The 27956-nt window shown below is 33.1% G+C and overlaps 2 protein-coding genes across 3 annotated transcripts in view; one reads left to right on the top strand and one right to left on the bottom strand.

Moving 5' to 3' along the window:
- The window catches only part of LOC126818972 (QRFP-like peptide receptor), a 32625-nt gene extending 29692 nt beyond the window's left edge, over positions 1 to 2933 (top strand). Inside the window, exon 4 of the mRNA XM_050546697.2 lies at positions 2560 to 2933. Within this exon, the coding sequence (XP_050402654.1) occupies positions 2560 to 2904 (345 nt within the window). The 3' untranslated portion in view covers positions 2905 to 2933. The remainder of the gene's footprint in view (positions 1 to 2559) is intronic.
- Positions 2934 to 6756: 3823 nt separating this feature from the next.
- On the bottom strand, positions 6757 to 27811 carry LOC126818973 (ras-related protein Rab-23). 2 transcript variants are annotated; one of them, XM_050546698.2, is made up of 8 exons: positions 27650 to 27811; positions 24824 to 25119; positions 23832 to 23917; positions 16133 to 16209; positions 12478 to 12557; positions 11929 to 12011; positions 11284 to 11367; positions 6757 to 10416 (listed from the first exon to the last, which is right to left on the bottom strand). In XM_050546698.2, exons 2-8 carry the CDS (start codon positions 24976 to 24978, stop codon positions 10283 to 10285), a joined length of 699 nt encoding a protein of 232 aa, XP_050402655.1. In that variant the 5' UTR covers positions 24979 to 25119; positions 27650 to 27811; the 3' UTR covers positions 6757 to 10282. The 2 variants fall into 2 exon arrangements, with proteins under 2 accessions (XP_050402655.1, XP_050402656.1); XM_050546699.2 differs by lacking the exon at positions 27650 to 27811 and adding an exon at positions 26070 to 26239.
- Between the last annotated feature and the right edge of the window lie 145 nt (positions 27812 to 27956).

Here is a 27956-nt window from a genome sequence, read left to right as displayed (position 1 = left end):
CCTCAAGAGGGTCCAAAACCTTGTTATACCATATTTTTTTTACATTATTTGCGTACGAGGGGCGGCCATTTTGTCCAGCAGTGTTGGTCCGATTTTCACGAAATTCGAACTCAAGCGTCATTACCGTGTAACGGTGATATATTCGAACGTTTTGTTTAAATCGCATAATAATTGTGACCTCTAGAGGGACCACACGCTAAAAACGGGATTTGTCGTACAGCTGGGGTCATAATTCAGGAAGTTACGATCCAATATGCGCAAATATCGAAAGGAACCATGACCTTTGGGTTATAAACATTCATTTCAAGTTTCATCAAAATCAGATGAAAATTGTGACCTCTAGAGTATCCACAAGCTAATCCATAAAGTTTCGATCCAATACATGCCAATATCGAAAGGAACCGAGATCTTTTGGGGATAAACCTATATTTCAAATTTCGTCAAAATTGGATAAGAATTATGACCCATAGATTGTCCACAAACAAATTGTGGACGGACGGACGTCCGGACAGATAGGGGCGACGACATTATACGCCCACATCTTCAAACCGGGCCACTTGAATCAATGACAGACCTTAAAATCTAAAGCGCACACCTAAGACGGTTAGTCTACTCGACCACGCAAAAACCATTTTCAGAACAATGTACGTACACTGAACGATTTCAATTTGTGATGTCATAATGCTACATGAATATCTGATTGACAAGGAAACACGACATGTGTTTTGAATTTCTCATCTGTATAATTTGGTCTAGACAAAATGCTATTTACATTGTTGCTTTTGACAGTGGATCTCTCCATGGGCTTCAAAATCGTTAATGAATTGACCGTGTTGAATAACTTTTTCCTGTAAAAAGATAAATTGGAGAATTTTGTATGTGACAAGAAAAATTATAGGGTTCTCTTTTATGATTTTCTTTCTACATTCCATGTCTATGGATTCATAGTTTTGAAAATATTATAGTTATGGTGGAGGTGACCCGACAACCATTATATTATGCCATATGTCTGAGTTTGCAACCCGATCATGTATCAGCATTGGGGGATCACGGTGGCTAAGTGGGTAAGACGCTGGCTCGCTAGCCTGGAGGTCGGGTGTTCGATCCCTGCATTGGCCGAGAATGTCCATCCCGATTTTCCGGCGTGGTTCCCCTTATCAGTGATGCAGAACGGAGGGCCTGACAAGGACAGCTGTCTAGTCGTTCGGATGGGACGAAAATCCGAGGTCCCGTGTACACATTGGCATGCACGTAAAATATCCCTTGACAGTTGGAATTCGATATAAGAGTAGGCCATAGTGCCGCTGTTCGGGCAAAATTTCCCTCATAGCACACTGTATGGCGTATGTCCGTCTTCATTAGCCCAGTTAGGAGCAGAACAGTAGGACGTTAAACCCCATTTCATTTCATTTCATTTCATTTCTGTATCAGCATTGTGTGGATGTTTACATACAGCCCCGAATTCGAAATACATTTCAGTCACTACAACTTATCGATTTGAACTTAATTATTGCATTCGTGTAAAATGACTTGATAGTTGAGATTAGTCCTAAGCAGGAGTTCGATATCTGAAAGTTTTTGACATTCTGACTTCCGATTTCAAATGACACAATTCATTTGGAATCTCAGGAACTAATACAGTTTGCAGGATTTAAAACAACCGAAGACTTTCCTGCTGTTAACAAATTATACGCATGGTTGAAAACGTTAGGGCCTTTTTCCCTAAGATTTGTATGTGGAATCAACAGCTTCTGAATTGTGATGTCTTGTCACAAGCTATAGTATTGGTTACCCTTATACATTCCAAACCATTAAACTAGATGGGTTATATATATTTTAACTGAAAAATTAAAAATGAAATGAAATGACTGGGCCAATGAAGACGGGCATAAGCCATACAGTGTGCTATTAGGGAAATTTTGCCCGGACAGCGGCACTACGGCCTTTTGATTCTAACTATCAATGGTTCTTTTACACACACGCCAATGTGTACTCGGGACAGAACGAATAGACACTGTTCCTTGCCAGACCTACCGTCCTGCACCACAGACAAAGTAAAACTACACCGGAAACCCGAGGAACTTTCACGGCCAACACCGGGAGCGAACCCGAGATCTCCTGGTTAATGTGAAATAAATGAAATGGGGTTTAACGTCCTACTGTTCTGCTCCTAATCTGGGCTAATGAAGACGGGCATACACCACGCAGTGTGCTATGAGGGAAATTTTGCCCGGGCAGCGGCGCTACGGCCTACTCTTATATCGAATTCCAACTGCCAAGGGATCTTTTACGTGCACGCCAATGTGTACACGGGACCTCGGTTTTTCGTACCATCCGAACGACTAGACAGCTGTCCTTGTCAGGCCCTCCGTCCTGCATCACTGACAAGGGGAAACCACGCCGGAAAATCGGGATGAACTTTCTCGGCCAATGCAGGGATCGAACACCCGACCTCCAGGCTAGCGAGCCAGCGTCTTACCCACTTAGCCACGTGAGGAATTATAAAGAAATTAATATCAAAATGTAATGCATATAATTTTCATATTATTATATTTTCAGGGTATTTTCTCTCAACCGAATGCAACAACTAAAAGCTTCAAATGTTCTTACAAGAGTTCTGTTAGGACTTCGCGTACACCCACTAGTCCTAAATATCCACAATCAGCAACCCTGTCTCCACCTACCGGAAATATAAACAGCGACAACTCCTCGGATGTTCGATTTCAACATTCTTTCATCTCTGGAACCAATGATCCAAGCGACACAGATAACTCATCATCGGTTATGGCAGAAGTCATGACATTGTCCACGGTGCCCAACAAAAAAGAAGTTCGTCACGTGTCATTATCTATAAATGGAAAGTTATACGACACTAGTGACAGATTATCAGACGATAGTTCTTGATCACTCCATACGAGGGTGTCAGTTATTAAACCGGTCAAATATAATATTTATATTTTGAGTTTTTGTTTCGTTGTCTCCAGTTAAACGATTTTATCTCCGTAAGCTACTAGAAAGAATTCTGGGACTAAGAAAAATTCACATGGATTCAATAGGGATTATTACATAAATATAACATAAAAACATATGACATTTTCAACCTTTTCATTATATCACCACATGCCTGACAAAATACTTGCGATACTCCTTCACGCTCCCACCCCCACTACACCATCCCACACACCCAATATATATATATATATATCTGTGTTGGGTTTTTGTGTCTCGACAGGATGTAGTAAAATCAGCAGTCACCACGTCACTGACAGGGGCGAAGTGATGTGGAGAAAATGACGCAATGGGCTTTCTCGAAATGGGCTTCGTACCTTAAACTTTCTCGATGTCACGGAAACAGAATCCCCGGACCTTATCAACAATATTGGGTTCTTGTGCTACACACTCCACCATCTCACCCCAACGGCATTTTGTTCCACATGCTAATTCAGTGGTCACCACGCCACAGTATCATGGAAAGGCTGGCGTTAATGACAGTTCCCGGAAAAAAGAAGCGTGCACTCATTATAGTTAATTACAATCTGACAATGTGGATTATGACATATTGACGATCTGTACTGCAAAGTATTCTGCGATACCGTGGTGCTTTTAGTAAATTAATGGAATGAAATGAAATGGGGTTAACTTCCCACTGTTCTGCTCCGACTGGGCTAATGGAGACAGACATACGCGATACAGTATGCTACGGGGGACGTTTTGCCCGGACAGCGGCGCTGTGGCCTACTCTTTCGGCAAACACCAGGATCGAAAACCGGACATCAAGGTTATTATTATTATTATTATTATTCGATTTATATAGCGCTTCATTACACATGAGTGTTTCTCAGCGCATTAACAACAAAACAGTTCAAAAACATTTTTGAAATTAATGTTTTTAAGTTAATCTTACAGCTCAGGGGCCTGTTTCATGAAATTTTAACTAAGATAAAATCCAAATTTTAGTAATTTGATTGGATAGTATTAGATTGATTTTAGTGCTTAGCCAATCAAAATTGAAGTATCCACTAAAATTGGATTTTATCTTTCGTTAAAATTTCGAGAAACAGGGCCCAAGATGGAAGAGGACTATATCAGAATCCTATACTTCAAACACACAGATAAGATCCAAATCTGAAGAGCACAATTACACACAGCTGCCTGTTAGGCGCTATTATTCAGTCCAATATACTCAACAGAATTAAACCATTTTTAGACTGGTTTTTCAGAGATTCAATTTTCACAATATTGTGGGAGGTTGGACGAATAACACGACTTCATGGATTTATTATTTCTTGGTTTTATTCCATGCAATGCTCAATATTGATATTTATAAGAGTATTGCTTGATAAAGATACCTGTAAGAGTATTAAAACATTGCATGTAATCAACCAATAAGTAGTAAATCTATCAAGTCGTGATATTATGAATAATATCTCTACTTCTAAATGTCATTGAGGGATATTAACTTTAATATTAGCAAGTTCTCATAAATTGTTTAAATTGAGAAACTCAAAATCACTTAAATAGGAATTTAGTTATGATTATGAAAACCTAGTTAAAATGCTAATTGAAAAGAAGTTTCTTGGTATATATATTTTATAAATAATTGCTGAATGTCAAATATTGTAATTCTAAAATGTTAAAGATGGGTTCCAGAAAAGTATTTATTGGGTGGTTATTTCCAATAAAAGTATGGTAATTTTGGTATATATGGAAAGTAGAGATATCCAATCGTAGCGAGCCATCGTCTTACTCACTGAGTCACTGCGGCTCCCGGTACTTTTAGTAAATGTCAAACTATTTAGTTATGTATTGTTTAATGGTCTAGAGCGAGACATTAAGTAATATATTGTAACAAGAGGGCCGTAGGCCCGAGTGTTTTTTACAATATATTACGCAATGTCGTAAGCTCGAGCCCATTAAACGACTTAAAATACAAACACTCCGCACGGGCTTTTACAGTGAAATACGTCTCGCGAGTCCAATATTTCACTAGTATAAATAATGTACGATTGACAAGTTGCCCGTACGATTATTTGAAATAATGGTACGCCAACATCAAAGGGTGACGTCACATCTGTATTTTAAAGTTTATTATAGTTACAGTACGATATCGGACACCGAAAACCGAAATACAAACCAGAATGACACACTCAAGAATGTTTTTTATTTAATTATTTCCTGTGAGACTGTGGTTAAATAAATAGAACCTTTCTGATTCTCCAGCTGCAGCATTCGATCGAGCAGAAATGGTGAGTGTTGACAAGACACATACAAATATTTAATGCTTGGTGAGCTATGGTCAGTACCGGATCTAGGGGGGGGGGCAAAGTGGGACAAATGTCCCGGCCCCCCCCCCCCCCATCACAATTCTGGGTCATACTAATATTTTATCCCGGACGGAGCCAACCAGTACCTGGGCTGAGGTGGCAGGGATTGGGGCCGTGGGCAGTAAGGGATATTGGGGGCCCCGGGATTGGTAGGTACCAACAGATTTTCGGGGGCCCAGGAAATCGCTGCCTAAATTGTCTCAGAAGCACATGAAATTAATCCTAATTTTAAAAAAAAATTCCTGTTCAAACAATTTGAACAAACAACAATGGGTCCCCCGCACAGTTGGTATGTCCCGCACCCCCCCCCCCCCCCCACAAGGTTAATCCGGTACTGACTGTGGTGCATTTAAAAAGATCTGGGTTATTGGGTCTTCATAGTAATTTATACGTTATATCATTCCGGAAGAAAATAATTATGTGTAGAAAAAATGTAAGCGGAAAGATAAACTCGAGAGAAGAAAAATGAACTAAATGAATACTTTTCCGGGCTTATCTTTCCACAGCATAAATAAATCGTGAGGACGAAGGCCCTCAGAGAGGGGGCTGGGATGGCCAAGTGGTCTAGAATGTCACGCTTCAAGATCTAGCTGGCCGGTCACATCTTGCTACGGTCGTGATTTCGATCGCTGGTGTTAGCATATGTGGCTTGGAGATAGGAGCGCCTTCTGAAACTCGTGGTACTCCGGTTTCCTCCCATAGGAAAGATCCCGGCGCGTGTGCTAAGATAATGAAAATGAAAACAAGACAACTTGTCTGCGATATCATCCTCGGTGGAAACGGACGTTAAACACTAAGAACAACAAAAACGCCCTCAGCTGAATTGTAAGGTATTGAACGCCGTGCTACCCATGCGTTATAAAGTTTAGCGTCCCTTACTATTCATGCTTTACTGAGTTTAGCAAAACCCTCCAGAAAATCCATTTGAACTTTCAACCACTGTTACTCCACAAACAGAATTAATCTCAAGAACTTTTATCAATAACACACAAACTGAATATATTCTTTCGGGTTACATCACTGGATTGCGGATTGAAAAAACACGTTAGAGACGCCGCCAGAATAGTGACGAACGTTAAAGTAGCTAAGTCTCTAACTCAATATCATTCAAAGTCTTACACGTTGAAAATACGAATTATTTGTCAATTCAAATAAAATTGATGTTGTAATCTTACCAGGAAAAGGCAGGCTTCTGATATCCAATATTTAAGACAAAATAAACATTTTACCATTGGTACACGAATCGTGTACCATATTGTGTTTTAGTGTCATTTGCAACAAGTGACCAGAAAGAAGAGGCTAGACATATTCAACTGGAGAGCCTGCTTAATAGACTGGAATAACCAGACGCTAGAAATTGCTATAGGGTTGAGACACATGCCGTATTTCGCTGGATATAACTGATTTGAAATTAGAGTCAAAACGGAAACTATTGAATGTAAATCAGTTTATATACAATCAGATTACATTATTATATGCGTTTCGACCCATTTGGGTCAATTTCTAGGTCCCAAATATTAGCGATTTAGCTCCTTTAACAAACTCATTAGACTGTTTTCAGTGCTCACATTTATTAATACGTTTCGCTTCGTGTTCATTCCTATTTTAAGTTTTCACTTATCATACCATGGTAAGGACTGTACATTTTGTTCAGTTGTCGGTCTTACCGTCAAGATCTGGTCGAAAATATTTTGTTAGATACATGTAACAAAGTATTTCGATGGAGTCGAAACCAGTCTAAAACCATACAAATGTTGATATGCATATAAACATGTAGTCAAAATGAAATTCAGTATCAATGAATCTTTTAGTGCCTGCAGGAGCCATTTCTGTCTTGGTGGATATTGGTTAAAATGTCTGATAAAGAGAGGGTGCGGCAATAATAGTAAAGGATGTTGTGGACCATTTCATGGTTATATCATTTTAACAACATTTGAGTCATTATTCACTGCGAGTGATTAATTTATAAATAGAGCCAGATCTATTTGGTTAATGAGAATATTTATTAAAGTTTAAAGATAAAATGTAATATATCAAAAAGCTTTGATAAAGTTAAATGACCAAAACCATAACAAAATACATTAATCGACCATAATAAATAATATAATAAATAATGTAAATGGTAATATTATAATGTGGACCTACAAAAAGTTGTACAAATTAAAAAAAAAATAAAATGGCAACAATATATGGAACAGTAATCTGCTGTTTTAGTATTATGTGGTTGGATTTACAAAATATAATTGTATTTTAAAGGAAATTTCAGCTATAGCTCTAACAACAGTTATCTCCCATTACCTTTCCAATACAGATAGATACAGGTATTATATTGATCTGATAGAACATGGGACTCTTTGAAAGATTTAAGCAGAAACATTTTCATTTCTAATTTAGATACTAAGATAGGTGATTGTGGTGACTGTTTTAATTTCAATTTAAATTGATGGAACTCTTTGAAAGAATTAAACAGAGATTTGAAATATACCATTATTTATGATGACCAATTCAATAGTCAGATTAAAACATGGCAATTTCTCAAACCAGGCTATATACATGTATTGAACATACTTTTAATTACAAATTTTTGAACTTTTAAAACTGAGCTTCTGTGAAGATGAGATCAAACTACATGTAGCTGATAACCCTAGTAATTTAAATATTATAATAAAATGAGATCATAATTCAAAATAAATAATATAATTTTATGCATTAAATATTACTAACACAATTTCTTACGTTTTAAAAGTCTAATATATTACAAATATGTCTAATATTATATCATAAATTTTTACAATAATAAAAGCACTTACTATAACTATTCAGGGTCCAAATTCACTTAAATTGAAAAAAAATCCAAAAAACTTTTATGTTTCAGCCAAAAGAAAACTTAGCAGACATTTGTTTTGACCATTTCTCAGCTGGTCTAGACTATCAACAAGTTCAATAACATAATAAATAATCTTTTTAATGTCTAGTTTACATTTTTGTCAGAATGATTCCTTTCATTTTGATTTGACAACAAATGGATGGATTTTGTGATGAATATTTTAAAACTTGTCACAAAATAACAAAAATTATTCTTCGTGAAAATGAGATTGCACACAAAACGGACACAACTAAATTTCTATGAAATATGTATAAATAGATAATATAATGAAACACAACATAGTGATGAACACTAAACAACATTTGTTCAGATTAAATACAACTGGACACCATTTACCGTAAATTTTAAGTATAGACATGACTTTCATACAGGCGACGAAACTCCTTATCTTAGCCTTTTGAATTTTCTACACAACAATTATAACTTTCATCCACAGCTTAAATCTATTTGATATTTTACACATGTATTATACTTGCTTCACATATTTATGAACAACTATTCAATCCACATCGACAAGTAATTTTATATAAAAATAAATAAATCCTTCTTACAAAACAGTTTTAAAATATAAATCTTATTCAGTATATTTTAATATATTTAGTAGTAGATTTACATACAGTAACATTTAAAAAAAAAAAAAAAAATTTTGATCATCTGATTTGTCTTATAAAAATATATTCATTACTTTCAAAAATCAGCTTGTGTCAAGAAATTGAGATACAGTCTTGGTGTATAGATTGAATAGAAAGGTGTACGTGTAGCTTATCTAGGCATGTACTTTCACTTAACAAACTTGATTGATCTTAGATGTTAATTTCTGTCAATTCTAGTTAGCAGATTCTAAACTAGTTTGTTTTTATCTGGTCATAACCTCTTCTAAGGCTATTTTTTCATTGCTTGATACTAATTGTGTTTTAAGGTTAAAACCTTTTTTTTTTCTATCAGTACATATATTAATAATTTTTCTCACATGATTTACTTTGATTTATTATAAAAAAGTTATTATAAGGATAATTTAGGGATTACAAAATATATATAAAAATAGTTGTAATATTGCTGACTATGAGTAATTAAAATCTTAATTTTTTATAAATTGTTAAATGGCAAGCATTACATTCTAAAAACATTTAATTTTTCATATGCATACATACCTAACTATTAAATGGCAAGCATTTCATCTTAAAAACACTTCATTTTGTCATTGAATTTAACTACGCCAGAAATGGATATTTAAAAAGAAATACAGGTATATTTGTTGATAAATAACAGATTTTCTGTGAAAAAATAAAATAAAAATGGGATAATCCCCTTTTATACTTGTAAATAATAAGTACTATAGGTTTAAAATTGGAAATATTGGGGTGAGTAGCTGTTCCCACTTTCTTTGTTTACAATAGGTTTAATTTATGGACTTATAGGTTTAATATTAATAAAATAAATACATTAATGAATATTCACCCAAAAAATACAGATTTTATTTACTATTTAAATCTTAAAATACATGTACATAAAATTAAATAATTTAAGAAAGATAGCAATTATTTCAATATACTTTTTTTTCAACTCTTTCACAAAAACATCTTTGCAGTGTTAAGATTTTACTATACGTTTGTAACCTTTAGTATATGTATATTAATATACTTTAATCAAAGGTAAAAAATCATGACACTGTGAAGATGCAATGAAGGTGAAGAAACGCTTTCATCATTGAGACACTTATCTTGGTTACCTCCCTTGTGGTTCTCTCCTTCACAATCCAGAGATTTCGTCCATGCACATGTAGATAACAACAGGTATATAATGTGTGTTAATATATATATAGTAAGTATTTAGGTCAACCAGTTAATGAATAGTACATATATACAAATATAACAGTTAAGTACCGGTATATCAAACTGTCTACATTTTCCATTCTTAAAATAGGGCGTCTGTCTGTTCCTTCTCACCGGTATTTTCATTCCGAACCATACATGTGTTGAAATCTTGTATCTCAATATCGTTTTGCTTCACTGAAATCTTCTCACTCACAGAATTTCACCCGTTTACTTAAAGAATTATGTACATTATGTCACTATAATAAATCACATTTAGAGGACATAAGTAGTTTCTTGCCACGTTTTTTATGTGGTTTAAGACTAATTGTTTCATTTTTGTTCTTTGAACTTTTGTCCTTTGAATTACTCTTCACATCATTTTGAATTACACCTGAAACAAAAGAAGATTTAGCTAAAATATATAATATGAAATGAAATGGGGTTTAATGTCCTACTATTCTGCTCCAATTGGGCTAATGAAGATGGACTTATGATATACAGTGTGCTATGAGGAAAATTTTACCTGGACAGCAGCACCACAGCCTACTCTTACATCGAATTCCAACTGCTATGGGATATTTTATATGTACCCTAATGTATACACATGACCTTGATGTTTCATCCCATCCGAATGACTACACATTTTCGTTTACCAGGCCGTCTGTCCTGCATCAACACAGGGATCAAACACGGGACCTCCAGCTTAGTGAGCCAATGTCTTACCTAATGAGTCACCGTGGCTCCCAATTAAAATATACTTCTTGGGCAAATAATAATATTAATAATACTAGTGTCTTTCAAGTTTTCAGAGTCAAGGGCAACAACTATGGATAAAATGGATGGTCATTTCTTTTTTGCTTGTCTGCGATATCACTTCGGTGGACGGGGACATTAAATAAAGCTATTTCACACACACTTTTTTGCTGTGATATAGTTGACACAGCTTCATATAAACTTAAGAAATTATTTGAAGTTGAAGTTGAATACCGCTTAAAATTGAAGTTATTATCTGAAATCAGTGAAACTCAAACAAGTGTTGTCCTTCTAATGATATATATCACACCAATATTCAACCACATTGAAATGTGGATGTATAGAAATTTTAGTTCAGCAAATATCTTTTATGTGAATCTATATGCATTGGTATGGTTCTACATTCCTAAACATATACCTTGTTTAATATACTACATTAGTACATATACTTTACAACTTTTATATACCTGTAGTGTTTTACATATACCAATAAGAGTTATCTTACCTTGACCAATAGTTAATGTTTGTGTATCATCTTCTACAACCATACTCAACTCTTCTAAATATTTTTCAGACAAATATCGGAATACTGAAAAGTACAATTAACATTAATTCACGTTGAAGACACATCAATCACTAGAAAAATATTTGGGACACAATTCTAAAAGTGATATAATGATGAAAAACTATGCAAACTTCATACTGTGCTTCATCTAAAACTGTCTAAATAATAACAGTATTTATATAGTGCAATCTTCATGTTTTTAAAAAAAAACAAAACAAAAAACAAACCCAAATAAAACTGCTTGAAGCACATTTATATTGCTCTAAATTTTGAGTCAGTTGTAGCATTTAAACAGCCATGTTTTAAGCGTCATGTATGTATGAAAACAGATAGGATGGAGAAAGTCTACCATGCTTGGGAAGATAATTCCATAAAATTTATGCAGTGAAATGAAAGGTTTTTGATCCAAATGTTCTTAAATTTAAGTTCAATAAGTGTTAATACGGTAGCTGACCGAAGGGTTCTAGTTGGTTGATATGAAATGACGATGTCTTGTACACTTGTACATGTACACACATATAGAACAACTGTACATAATGTATCACCTGATGTGCATTTCAATAATTTCATAAAAAATTTTCCTACCTTCATCTACATTTAAATTTTCTTTTACTGAAGTTCGATAAAATCTAAGGCGTAATTTCTTTGCTAAGGCTTCGGCTTCATCACTTTAAACATAATGTGAAAAATATTATATATTTTTTAGTCACCAGAAGATTATTTCAATCTGACATTTTCTAATAAATTGAATATGAAATAAATAGAATATGAATTTTCTAATAAATCAAATATGAAATTTTCTAATAAATCGAATATGGAATTTTCCAAAAAATTGAATTTTTCTAATAAATTGAATATGAATTTTTCTATGGAATTTTCCAATAAATTGAATTTTTCTTATAAAATGAATATGAATTTTTCTAATAAATTGATTATAAAATTTTGTAATAAATTGAATATGAAATTTTCTAATAAACTGAATACAAAATTTTCTAATAAACTGAATGAATATGAAATTTTTTAATAAATTGAATACGAATATGAAATTTTCTAATAAATTGAATATGAAATTTTCTAATAAATTGAATTTGAAATTTTCTAATAAATTGAATAATCAAAACACATTAATCTTACCTATGAACAACAGCTTCATCAATAAGATCAATTTTATTTTGAACTATCACCATGTTTATTTGGCCAACTTCATCTTCTACCTAAAATATAAATAGACCGTATGACTTCATCTACCTACAGGTACGGTAAAAGTATATGTTACTATCACTTTATTTCAGTTAGCTGTAAGTAGTGATACATGTTGCTATCATTTTCTTGTTGGACTTCACACTTGTTACTTAACTTTAACTACCCTGTTCTAGGATCTACATGTATATATCTAAACTTAACTACTTTGTGCTAGCATTTATATAACTAAACTTTAACTACGTTGTTCTAACCTGCATTTATTATGTACATGTAACTATACTTTAACAACCATGTTCTAACATTAATTTATTAAACTTTAACTTTTTTATTCTAACCTTCACTTATTATAATTATAAAAATAAAATAAAACCAAGTACGAACAATCCAAACCATTAGACAAAATTCGAAGTCCTAAAAAAACGGTATATAACTTATTACATTGTGCTACTGCTAGCATTGAAAGAACTAATCTTTAACATCCTTGTTCTAACCTTCATTTATTATAACTAAACTTTAACTACTTTGTACTAATCTTCAGTTATTATAACAATTTTGTTCTAGCATTTACATATCCAAAATTTAACTAACCTTCCTTTAGCATAACTAAACTTTAACTACTTTGTTCTAATCTTCAGTTATTATAACAACTTTGTTCTAGTCTTCAATTATTATAACAACTTTGTTCTAGCATTTATATATCCGAACTTTAACTAACTAAACTTTAACTACTTTGTTCTAGTACTAAGTAGTTATACAACTTCACTTTATATAAGTACCTTGTTCTAACCAGTATATATTACATAATAACTGACCATTATGTATTATATAATGTATTTCAATATATAACTTAACTTTAAATACCTTGTTCTAACCTTTATACATGTATATTACAATTAACTCTAACTACCTTTTGTAGCATTTATATAACTAAACTTTAAATTCTCTTTTCTAGCATTAATATAACTAAACTATATCTACCTTGTTTTATAATTTATTTTACTATTATAACTATTTTGTTGTAACGTTTATATAATAAACTTTAACTACCTTGCTCTAACCCTTATATAACTAAACTTTAACTACAGCTGCACCTTGTTCTAACTTCATAAATTATAACTAATCTTTATCTATTATAAGAAAACTTGAACTTTCTTGTTCTAACCTTTACAAATGTATATATTTTAATTAAACTTGAACTTCTGTGCTCTAGCCATAATATATATCATAGCTAAACTTTAACTGCCATGTTCTAACCTTTATAATTATTACTATAACTAAACTTCAACTTCTTTGCTCTAGCCTTTGCTCTATATTATAACTAAACTTTAACTACCTTGTTCTAATTTTTATAAGTATATATTATAACAAAACTTTAACTTTCTTATTTTAACCTTTATATATACTCTTCTAAAAAACTAGGGGATATTAAAATGCAAATACCTATGCAGGTTGTGATATGATAAATAGTCATGGGCACTTGACATGCTTTGAGAGTATGTTCACAGATGAAGAACTTATCGCCCAAACAAAACCAAAGAGCTGCATCTGCGACACGCAATAGCGCCATACACGTGGGAGGGGTTCATTGTCAAATTTGACACTTCAAGGAAGGGTTGATGAAAACTGCCGCGTGCTGGTTTATCCTATCCATGTTTCCTTTCCTATCGGTTCTTGCAAACGATTTACTGTTTGGCGTATCTTTGCTTTAGTGTGTTACATTTAATTTGCAATGAGACGTCTTCAACATGATATTGAGGTAATCGTCGATGGGCGCGTATAATGTTCTCAGATAAGTCCAGATTTACTCTCGATTTCACCGAGCGTCATGCTAACGTTAACGTCAGACAGTATGGCAGATTCAGGCGTGGGTCTGTTATGGTGTGGGGAGGAATCACCATGACTGGCAGAACGGACTTGCATATTGTTCAAGGAAAGGTCACTGGTGTGTACTACCGTAACCACATCCTGGCACCGATAGTTCTGCCCTTTGCTCAACGTGCAGGTCGTCGCTCGTGTCATGAATGAATACCTCCAGCATCAGCATATTGTCCATATGCCTTGGCCAGCCATGAATCCTGATCTTTCCCTATAGAGCATGTCTGGGACATGATCGGGAGACGTGTTCATCGACGTCAACGTCAACCGACAACACTGCAACAATTGGCCGTGGCACTGCAAGAGGAGTGGGTCAGACTGTCCCAAATCGTGATTGGACGGTTGATTAGGAGCATGCCACGACGAATTGCTGAATGTCTGAGGATTGGTGGTCCACCAATGGTCGAGCAATTACTCATTATTAAGACAAAAATCAAAAACTTCCATTTTCACTTTTGACAGTGCATTTCTTTGTGAGTGAAATGGGGCCGTCAAACAAGACGCCCTTTGAACTGTTTATGTTCATGTGTAGGCAATTGCCCTGTTATTAACATACCCTGGTTACCTCTAATAAAAACAGCAGTGCATTTCCGCAGTTATGTATTGTTTCTGAATATCCCCTACTTTTTTTTGAAGAGTATATTATAATAACTAAACTTTAACTTCCTTGTTCTAGCCTTTATATAGTACAAAGTCTTATTATACCAACTAACTGTAACTATTAGTTTTTCTAGATTGCTAAACACTGTATTAACATATAATGTAGTCTATTAGTTACATTCTCACAATACTTTCTTTGATGACTGATCTAATAAATAATGTACTCTAATAAGTACTTTAATGTGAGTTTCACAGAGATAAGGTTTAGTTTATTGTTTATAGGCTATTTGTAGACTAAATCTGACTAATTACAGATGAAAAGTAAACAAAGCCTTGTTCTTTTCAAGATAAGATCTAAAATGACATGGTGATCTATCACATTAATCCTGATAGGTTACAGTAATAATAGAATAAAACAAGTCAACCGGTCATTCCACTTGAATTTAATCACTTAAGTGGGATTTCTTTTTTTTTTAAAAAAAAACAAAACATGCAGCTATTTGATTAAACATTCATTATGTAAGAGCTAAATCTGCCTATTGCATGTCTTTCTTTAGGTCTGAAGGGTTATCTAAATTATTAATCAGACATTAATTGACTTGTCCAGACCGTAATCAACTCTTGATGCCATCGTTAAGACTGCGATATTTAGTGGATTTGAAAACATTTTGTGATGGATAATTTAACGTTAAAATGGATAACTAAGATTGGTTATTATCTCACCAAAGTTAGTAATGACAATCGAGGCTAGCCTTCAACTGAATCTCTAGTATCTCAGTTCAGAGTGAAGCAATTTGACTGAAATTTTTAGCATATTCTTTTTTCATTATCTATTTTGAACTATTATAGCGAGAACTGTCAGCTCTTTATCTAATCTTATCTAATTCCCATTTAAAAATAGTCTAATTTGCAACAACATCAGACATTTCAAAAAATAGACAGATAACTTTTTGTTTTGATTAGCTGAGTGAAAAACCTGCTATGCGATAGATCTATTTCAAATCCAAATGTCTGAATATTCTTCCTCATGGATGTGTGGTTTTGCTCAGAAAATTTTGTCACCTCCATGTACATGTATATTGAAAAGGAAATAACATAGGGCAGGCTTTACCTTCTTTTTCCAGGTTTCAATTGCTTCAAAAGAATCTCTATCAACTGTAGAAAAAGCTAAAACACAACCTTGTGCTCCTGAAATATACAAATTTTATAAGTTTACTTGTATACAAGAACAACCTTCACAGAAATCCTAAAAATAATTTTGAGATCAAAGGGAGAGACTTTATGGTATAATAATATAAGAAAACAGATAAGAAAAGTATTATCTTTGACTTATTACCAGAGATGGAAGAGTTGGCTAGGTCATAATGTTCACTAATCATTTACATGGTCATAAATATACCAATAAAGTATGATCAAAAGAATGTTTATATCTGATTAATTATTGTACATATCTTGCTTCAAAAGACAATTGCATAATACATTAATGTTAGCAAGGGTGTAATAAAGAGTTCATTAAGTACGTCTTTGAAGAAAATTAATAGCCCAAGGGCAGCCAAGCCAGTAAATCTGTTTCAAAAACAGTATAAGTTAATTAGGTATCAAACTTCATCAATTTACATAAGAATCTTACTGCGTGGGCCCAAAGTCAACTGGAGACAGTGTTTTTAAGGACTTGTTCATACAGCCAATATAATTCAGCTTTTAACAAAAGCCTCCTCAAAGACAGGTAGTACATGTATATAGAGAGCTAGTGTTTTAAAACTGGTTTATTTGTCCCATCTTGTTTGCGTACAACTGAAAAAGTTAAACTGGTTTAACGATCGCCAGCAATTTTAAACCAGTTTAATTTTACATGTCTCTTGTCACTGGTAGTTTACATAATTTTGAATTCAGACAGACATAAAACCTTGGAAGACCAATCTAATATATCTATAGTGACCTGTACATTTAATATAGATTATCTTATATTAATAATATATACTCCTAACATGATAATAGATTTTATAGTTGTCTCTTTATAGACTTGTTGCAGGTGATAGGTTGGTGTTATTAAACAATAAAATCTATCAAGTATCTGTTATCAACTAGTCAATGGGTTATTAAATAGTTACATACATGTCGTCAAGGATATGACTCGTAGAACAAATAAAATGATAAGATACATGTACATATTTACTGATTTTAAAAGCAGCTCAATCAACATGGTCCACTGAGGCTAATTCAATTAGAAGTCTTTCAGTAATTGGAAATTGCACAGAATTTAATGACCAAATAAAATTAAAACTCTCTTTTTCAATATTTGATGTTTCAGAGAGTTGAACTGAGTACATTTCAAATCAACACATTTAATTAGATATGCCTAAAAATACCTTTTGTTACATGTTTTTATGTACTTTTGTTTTCTTTTACAAAAGAATTTTATTGTTTTCTACAAAGAACAAGTATGACTATGTCTAAGACATCTGCATGGTTTCCAGTAGTCTGGAACGGTTTAGTACGGTCACAAATAATAGAACAAAAAGAAGAGAGTGCGAACAGTGATAGGATCCCATATGGTGAGGCACCCAGACTAAAAAAATAATAAAAAATTAAGGATTAAATTGTTTGAAATGCCGTATCTCCCCTGTCCTAGTCTACTGACAAAATCCACAACAAAACTTGAATTGAACTGTAAATAACATGATAATTACATTTAAAAGCTAGGTAAAATTGTGGTTTTCATTTAAACTTCCTTTAATTATTATATCACTTTGTGACTGTACAATGTACATGTCAATGATAATTCTAAGGTACACATTGTAAATGCTTTTCTGAATTTGCCTGACAAGGCAGTGTTATCAGATTATCTCACTAAAGTAAGTAAAACACAGAATCTGCAGGCTATTATTGACAAATGACTTCTAGTTCTAGAGAAATCCAAATCATCCACAAACAATATGCAGACGGTCACAATAATCCAATAACATCTTCTTCCTCTTGTATAATCTATTTAAATATTTCAACAGCCTTTAAAACGCAGTCTTTTTGAAATGTCGGGTAAAAATGAGACCAAACACTTAACGTGTTGAATCTAAGGTGAGAAGAAAAATAGAAAAAAGCTATAAGCCTATAACATTGTATTGTATCAGTACTTAAGCCAGAATTCACAAGATTATAATTAGTATCACAAAACAGTTCCACTACATGTAAGTGTATGTGCATATTGATACTTTAGGTACATGTAAGTTGCTGTTGTCAAAAAGTAGGATCTTGACCCGAATGAGTAAAATTACGGGAATGCAATGGCATTCCTTAATAAATATCTACAAGTGGTTGCTATGCAAGACCCGCCCACATTTTGCTAGCTAAAAACGCGATTTTTTTCAAACAATCAGGGACCATAATCCAGGAAGTTATACATTTGGATATCCGCGATTATTGAAAGGAACCAAGATCTTTGTGATATAAACGTAATTTTAATGATTCATCAAAACCAGATCAAAATTGTAGCCTCTAAAGGGTCCACAACCTTGATATACCATATTTTTTACACTATTTGCACACGAGGGGCGGCCGTTTTGTCCAACAGTTTTGGTCCGATTTTCACGGAATTGGAACTCAACCATCATTATTGTGTATCGGTGATCCTTTTATATTCAAATGTTTTTTTTAAACCGAATAAAAATTGTGACCTCTAGAGAGACCACAAACTAAAAACGGGATTTTTCATACAATCAAGGGCAATAATTCAGGAAGTTACAAACCGATATGCATGAATATCTACAGGAACCAAGATCTTTGGGTCAATAACATGTATTTCAAGTTTGTACAATCAGGGGCCATAATCCATGAAGTTATGGTCCGATACATGCCAATATCGAAAGAACTGAGATCTTTGGGAGATAGACCTATATTTCAAGTCTCTTTAAAATCAGATAAAAATTGTGACCTGTAGAGTGTCCACAAGCAAATACAGAATATTGAAACATAATCAGATATTCTCTTCTCCAAATTTAGCATCATTTAAGCATAAGAAAACATATACAGACTAAACAGACAAACATGAATTGAAGAAACAAACTATATATAATTTCATTTTTTATGAGTATATGACTCCTACTTGTCATCTGTACATGTATTATACAATGTACATCTACTTCAATTACAATGAATGTGTTTTATTGTGAAAGTTTAGTTAAGTGCTGTCAGTAAAGAAATTTATTTTTCTTTCAACTTCTTCCTGAACTGATTTAATTTTTTTTTTTTTTTTTTTTTTTAATTTTTTTTTAAAAGGTCAACCACAGATATCGACAATGCAATATTCATGGTCAGTATTAATAAAGAGTTCACATGTCTGTAGACATACAACAAACATTTTCTATTTTATTGAATTTCAGTGCAATTTATACAGACCATGAAAGTCTTAAACAAGGCCTACTTATAAACTTAAGGAATTAAAATTAAAAAAGATAATTTGATCACAAGTCCATGTGCTGACTGGGGATGATAATGCATTTCAATGAAGAATTATTAAGAAAACAGTTTTAAAAATCATAAATGTATTATATAACTCAATTAAAGTAATAAGTAATAAACGAACAAGCAAACAATGAGGCTGATGTCCACTGCCCAAATCCCCAAATAAACACAGATGACACATATTAATGAATTGCACATTCATCTTTTGCAAAATATTGAGCAATCAAACTGTCTATCTATGCTTAGTCTAAGCACAAAGTGTTCACGATCAAACTCAGTCAGGTTTTGAAGTACCTGGTAGACAGTGAAACTATATATTAAGTTTCATCACTCCAAAGTTACATGTATCTTGTTTCAAAGCATCGACAAATGCAATTGCTTAGCTCTGCTTAGCTTTAATGGGAAATATTAATCATTGAACTCAGTCAAGACATTCGCCTAATCAACATCTATACGTCAATTAAAAGCAGAGTAGTTATGTTCCAAAGTTTGACCAATTAAATTGCTTATCGTTAGTTAGCCTAATATATAAACGAAAATTCTCATCATTCAACTTAGTCAATGTATTGATATAATGAATCTATACTCAGGGTTACATCACGCTCACACAATCGGAACCAAAGTTATCATGTTCCAAAGTCCTAACTAATCAAATTGCTTATCTCTGCTTATTCTTAGTGGAAAATGAGCATGATCGAACTCTGTCAAGGCATTCACCTAATAGACACCTTTGTTAAGGTATTGATGTAATGAAACTGTACACAAAGTTTCACCACTATCACTCAATTAAAATTAAAGTTGTCGAGCTTGACCAATCCAATTGCTTATCGCTTTGCTTACCTTGAGCCGAAAATGTTCATTATCAAACTCAGTCAAGGTATACAGCAAGTTTCATCACTCTCACTTAATTACATGTAGAACCAAAGTTATCCTTTCCCAAAGCATCAACCAATCAAATTGCTTATCTCTGCTTACCCTAAGCAGAAAATGCTCATCTTCGAAGCATTCACCAAATGAACGCTTACACCAAGTTTGAGCAATCTACCGCTATTCGAAGGAGAGTTATTGTGTTCCAAAGTCTCGACCAATCAAATTGCTTATCGCTCTGCTTACCCTGAGCGACGAGGAAACAGACAGATTTTAATAGTCCCCTGCTTCCTTCGAAAGGTGGGGGGACAATAATACAAATGACTTTTGAATAGACTTCCATACTAGTATAAGGAATAAAGTATATATATGTACATGTAAAAATGATATCCAATGTCATGGTCTTATAAATATAGGAATCTAGGTTAATGTTTTTATTGCCAATATTGGGTATATTGTGAATGGCAGGTATAATTACATATCTATCAATTACCAGATTTGCTCCACTTAATATACTATTGAATTATGTATGATTTATTACTAGCATATAATATACTTTTTATATAAAAATCCAATATGAATAGTGTTCTGTTTCAGTAGATAAGCCTACTTTATTCAGTTTCAACTGAGCTTGAATATCTATTGTACAATATATCTTATATTACCGTTGATAATTAGGTTCTATATCTTAATGTCTAAGGTAAGAGGTGTGTGATTGCCACACAAGACAAACTTTAAAGTGAGAGTACACTGTATGTGTAGAAAATATTTTTGAACACTAAAAAAAGATCCCCAAGACAGAATTCAATTGAATTTAATTGTTTCTTCCGGTTTATAGGGCTATTATTTAGACTGCTGACATCATGAATAATCGGGCCTACCGGTACTTAGATTCAACTGGGATTGGTCAATGAAGAAGGATCTGGATTAGTTTATGAATTAGTAAATAAAATGTAATGTTTTTCTTATTAGCAATTGTCAATAAGAATATTTTTTTCTATATTCTGAACCCAAATTGAAAGGTGTCTGATCAAACTCTCACTTTAAAGTTGTGATTTGTCTATTGTAAGTTAAAACTGTTCAATTACTCAAAGTTATCAAAGTATTTACTGGACCATTTATTTATACAAATCAGATAGTCCAAGTTGATGTAAACAAGGAGTGACTATACTTCTCATCTTTGATGTTTTTTCCGTAATTCAATGAAGTGAACAAACTTTAGCGATCTTTCATTCACAGATGGTTGGTCACAATGATTAAAGAGGTTCATATATTTTTCTCTGCTTGACTGATAATAAATATATATTTCCAGTTGTTTAATTTATATACAAATTCAATCTGTCTAACTCTGTGATGGACAAGCATATTCCAATGTGTTAAGTGAAATTTATATTTTAAAATTCATATCAAATGAATAATGTATAGTATTATTAAGATATAACATGATTCCAGATTATAAACTTTAAAATAATCTAAAGGTGGGGTACTTTTGGACAAAATGGGCTTGCTTGATTTGTCCACCGATAGGCGAGCCGGTTTGTACAAGGCGTACGCCGGTCAGGTTACCGTATCAGAGCAAATCAAGTGACCCGGCTGATAATAAATTTGGAGTCGGATAATATTATAATATTAAATCGGTAACATGACATGTTTAAACTGGTAACATGACATGTTTTAATAACGATAGGTTGCCAGGCAACAAAACATACGCCCACAGCAGCTAAAGCGTCCGTGCAGTCAACAAGAGTTGTCGCATATTTTTACTTTTTTCGGTAATGAAACATTTATAATAAAATAAAATCTGATTAAAAGTAACAACTCATTAAGTAATTATCAAGTTCTGTCACATGCTAACGTTTAGAATACGAAACATTTAATATCATGGATTTAGCTGTTCAGTTATCAAAATTCATTGAAAAATATACTTGTTCGTCTCAAGACCTTAAACTCTGTGTATCAATCTGAAGTCAATCGGATGATAAATTTGGCCATAAAGCTGGCGGTAATTATCGCTGAAAATCAATATGCTTCTTCGTCTCATGGCCTTTAACACTGTGTATAAATTTAAAGTCAATCGGATGTTAGCTTTGGCCTCTAGAGCGTCCACAAGCAATTGTGGACGTTGGACCAATGGATGGACGGACGGACAGGGGCGACAACAATATACGACCACATTTCAATGTGGGCGTGTAAAAACAGTATTCATGAAAGCATTACTATAAGTAAGTGACCACAAAATAATACAGAAAATTATTTGTAGTATTACGAAAAAAAAAATATAAATAAATGACATATGAACATCTGGTTTTACGAAGCCTTAATTCAACTTTAAAGCATTTGGTTTAATTTTAACGCTTTAATATTCGTGTTTAATGGCATTCCTAACTAACGTGAATTTTATCTCGTTGACATGTTCACCATCTTGCACCGGTGATCGCCGCTGCCGACAAAGCGGCGCATTCGGCGTACGCTGCGGCTGAGTTTTTGTCGACTTCTGGTTAAATCAAGTGACCTCGTCGGGGAAATGCCGAACTGTGGTCAGCCGGTATGCGCCGGTATTGATAAATCAAACAGGGCCATTTATAATTTGTTTTCAGTGAATTCTCAACGGATAAGCTTATATTCAAAATTTTACAATTCATTAGAAATTGATAACCCTATTTTATTGAAACAGGTGTTGGGAAAAAGAAATTCTGAATAAATTCTGTTTTGATTATAAAGAAATTATTTCTACTAGTCTTTATCCTAAGGGAGGTGCTCAGACTTTGTATTAAGTCTATGATCAGGACTAAGGATATTAGTTTTCTTAATGTTTCTTTTAACCTAGTTTGAATCAATGTTTGCCTCATAGATGGTTCTAGATAGGCTACCTGTTTAGATGTTACAGTTTAAGTAATCTTGTCAGTAAGTCAGTCACGACACAAAAAACCAACTTTAAACAAAACCAGTCAGTCAAACTACATTGAACAAACATGGTGGCCTTAACTTCAACAAGTCAACATTACTTGCTGTGAATATCTTAAAATTCTGGCCAAACAAGATGGACATCATGTTCTCAGTCAACTTGTACTGTCCACATATGGACTAATAATAAACATTATCCAGTAAACTTTAGTCACATTTACATGTTAAAAACAATTACAATCTCCAGTAGACTGGGTTATTCAGTGTAGAGTAAACAAACATTTTTCAATGTCTTCTACAGATGTAAAATGAATTCTTTTTAACATTTGAGAACTGTTAACTTCTTTATTTTTCTACACGTTCAGTGAGGGCGTCAACTACTAATAGTAGGGGCATACGTACACATATTTCAAATGAATACTGCTCTAAACGGGTAGATAGATAAACAAATTAAGCGGTGGCTTCCATTTCACAAGAACTGGCTACTTCTTTCCTTTTATAAAATACAATGAGGAGAATCCTATGTACATACTTGTATGTGTTACGACACCTTGGGGATTTCATTGATAGAAGTATATTACCTCGATAATAGGCCTTTGTGATGGCATCAAATTCTTCTTGGCCTGCTGTATCCCAGAGCATTAACCTTACATCTTCATTATTAACCCTAAAAATACAGAAATTAAACATATATATTATGAAAAAAACAATAAGCAGTGTCGTGCAGAGGTTTGGTGATTTCCAGGGCTAGATGTAACTTCTTGCGTGTATGCCAAGACTCAAGTATAAGGCTTAGAAAGGAAGACTTTCTAAACATGCATTGTAAAAACAGATGAAATGAACCTTTTATTCAAATTAAGTTCGGCAGCTTGTATACTAAAGTTAACAGCGATTACTTAAAGTTCCAAGAAAATTAAATTTAATTTTACTCTTTGACTGAGTGCAGTTAATGTAAACAAACTGCAGGACCACATCTATGTTTTAGGACAACAGGATACATACCTGGTTGGATTATTGCTCAAGCATAAATGTTAAGAGAGAGAGAGAAATGGGGTTTAATGTCCACTTGACACAGACTAGGTCATTTTGGGACTATCGGGAGTAACATATGGTTTAATTTTATTTCAATAATTTGCTTGCACGTAGGGATCTTTAGCAGTGGGAGGAAACCGGAGAAAACCCACGAGGTTGGACAGGCAACCCTACTCCTTGTCACGTACAACCGGGGATTAGAAACCATGCCAGTTGACTCAATGACAGGCCTCGTGATACAGCGCGCGCATGCTAACCATTCGGCCATCCATCCCCCCAGCATAAACGTTAAATCCCCTGCATATACATGGATCATGTACATTAATTGCAATTAACATCTAACAATGACAATGTTTCCTCATGTTAAAAAGGTAATAAATTGTTTCAATGGCATATAGTTCTTGAACTGGAAATACAAATGACACAAGATGCAATGTTATGCTTGATAAAGACAAAAATATCCTTATCAAAATGTCACTCAGGCAATAAACTGTAATTATATTCATAGAATTGTGTCCTGTGTATGCTAATAATCACTTACTCAATTTGCCTCTCTAAGAAATCCACACCAATTGTCTTTTTATAATCCTTCGTGAATATTCCTTTACAGTATCTTTGTATCATACTTGATTTCCCAACAGCACCATTCCCCACCACAACCACCTTGATGGCAATTTCCATGTCTTCTTCACGCATTTTATACAATAATTAAAACCAGATCTTACAGTGGTATATCCATACAGCTTTAGACAACTTTAAATATCTTAATTACATGATGGATGGCTATATATGTTGGTTTGTAGTTAATGTCTCAAATTCACAGCTTTAGGTATATATCTGAAATATATATAACAAAACTGGTATGTGAGTGTAACTAAGCAAATATTGTACATTAAGTTTCAAGTCTATCAAAATTTGAATACATATGATCTTTTAGAAATGATACTTTCAAATCTGTGGGAAGTTTTAAAAAATGTTCACAATTATGTATAGACATAGTTGGTACAATGTATATATAGCATTGTGTAGTATGTAAGTAATGTCAAACTTTACACAACACAATAGCAGGTAATTTGGAGGTAATTGATACAAATATTGACATTATACCTCACAAGTATATCACTTTAATCCTGTAGACTAATAAGATCTATAGAAATATAATACATCATGTATATTCTGATTGACAGATTAATAACATCAATGAATATATTACAATATAGAGTCAGTAGTATTAATATCATAAAATTTTTATATTGAAATTCAAAGAAAACCAGCTTACACAGAAAACTTAAATAATATCATCTTAAAACCTAAAAACTTATCATTTTACAAAATATATTTCCATTTACTTATAAAGTACTTATACTGGGGGTGTATCTATAACTAATTAACACTTTCAATAAAACATTTAATTAATTATAAGAATACATATGTAGTACATTGTACTTGACTCTATCTGAATCATGTTTAAATCAAAAATAGCTTCATTTGACATTCAAAAGTTAGTACATGTAGGTGTAGCGTAGAGTATAACATTAAAACACTAAAATACTTTGATGTACATATAGATATATATAGTGAAATAAAACTTAGAAAGTAATGTAACAGAATCACTCAAAAGTTCACACTAGAAACAGATTTGGTGACTTTGACCAATGCTATCCAAATAATTAATCTTAAATTTTCTTCAGAAGAATTGTCGATAATTGATATATTCTAATAATCTGATTATTCAATAAATTTCTTCACAATGATATAAATATTCAGATAATTTAAATTGCATTTACCTGACTAACTACTGAATTCAATCATACAACAAATCTTTATAACAAATCTTTACTTCCAGTTCAATTACTCCACTACCACTAACTGAAGATTTTCAACTAACAACACAACAAGACGGTAGTTCAACTACACCCTACTTGTCTCTCAAATGACTACTTCATCAAGATCTAAGTGTTAATACTGTTTGACATCATGTACCATGTCACATTAACATTTATAAACTACTTACAACAATGCACTGGCTGCTGGCTATAATGGCTATAACATAATACAAAGGGGACAAACCATACATCATTTACATTTAGATGTAATTAAAAGATATAAGCCTGTCTAATAAATCTATTCTCTTATTATTATGATAATTAGTGTTAACCTATACTAATTATCTCACACAATGATATATATTTAATTATCTGTCTTCAAGAATTAGTCTAATTTTCTCAGATTACCTCTGAAGTTAAATAAATTTTAATTACAGACTTGGCCAAATAATTACTTAAACAGATTAGGATTAAGCTACTTAAAATACATACAGTTTATGAATTAAAAGTAGTAATTAATAAAATATTAAGAAATGAAACAATCACAAATTTATTGGCATAAAAGGGGTTTAGAAAATTACATTCAAAAAAATTATTACTCTCTGGACCAAAGGATTAAAATGTTCCTAGTAAGTCAGACAATTTTTATGCAATTCTGTACACATACATGTTCATGTACAGGTTACATGTATTACTCAATTAGTGATTTAGTCAATCTACCCTACCCTAAGATGAACGAAAAATCCATTCCATGTAGCAGACTTGAGAAAATATACCCTAATGGAAAAGGAAGTCTAGTTAAATCTTCTGTTTTTATAGCCATTGCAGGCTATTGAAACTAGATGTTCTAACTTCTATTATAAATTACAAGTGCTTCACATTTATATAAGGATTAACACTCATGATGTTTTCCTAAAGAAATTTTACTTAAATGTTGTATTGTTACATAAGGTCAGTTCAATTGTGTTGTGGGTTTTTTTTGTTTTTTTGTTGTTTTTTTAAGTTTCGGACAGGCTACAGTAGGCAGTCCAAGATAGACCAGGTTACTAAAATGGACCAAGTTCTTAAATAACATTTATATATTAGCTAAGCAATAAACAAGACATATGTTTTCTTTGTCAGGTCCTCTGTATGGCACCAATGAAAAGAGGAAAACAGGCTGAAAAATCATGAGGAACATTCTCTGAGTCAACACCAGATATAACCTGGGACCTCTTGTCTTGAGACTGAACTGACACTGACATACGCTACTCATCATTGATATACTGCATGGCACTATCATCATAAAACCTTGGCTCCCAAATAATTGGGATGAGATTAATAACAGACACAATGACTTAATCAATATTTGAATTAAAATTTTTCATTAATAATCATCGGTGCACATTAATATTGTCAACTTAAAATCTTGTCACTTTTAATTTCATACCACAATTTTTTTTTCTTTGATCTCACCGACAAACAAACCCTACCGCCGGCGATACGTAAAACAAGGGTCTTAGTCTGCAGAATAAATAGAATACTTCCAAAAGCATACTTACATCTAGCATAATTATTCTGACTTTGAAATACGGCTGAGCTTATAAAGAATTGTCCATTATTATTCAGTGTCTTTGCTGTGGGTGCATTCCTCTACACGTTCACGTTTGACAAAGCGACGATGAGGCATTTGGGGTTACGAGGTCAAACAAATAAAAGTTGTACTCGATTATCAAAATAAACTATATATTCGCTCGGTCTAAACTTTTACTGTTGGCTTCTTGCAGGAGTTTGCAATAATGGGGAATTAACACAATTTTGCGAACACGAGAAAAATGATAATATTTATTATTACATTTGTAAATGCAT

The sequence above is a fragment of the Patella vulgata genome, chromosome 4 (assembly GCF_932274485.2).
Source record: "Patella vulgata chromosome 4, xgPatVulg1.2, whole genome shotgun sequence".
Lineage (NCBI taxonomy): Eukaryota > Metazoa > Mollusca > Gastropoda > Patellidae > Patella > Patella vulgata.
This window is presented reverse-complemented; position numbering and strand designations above follow the sequence as displayed.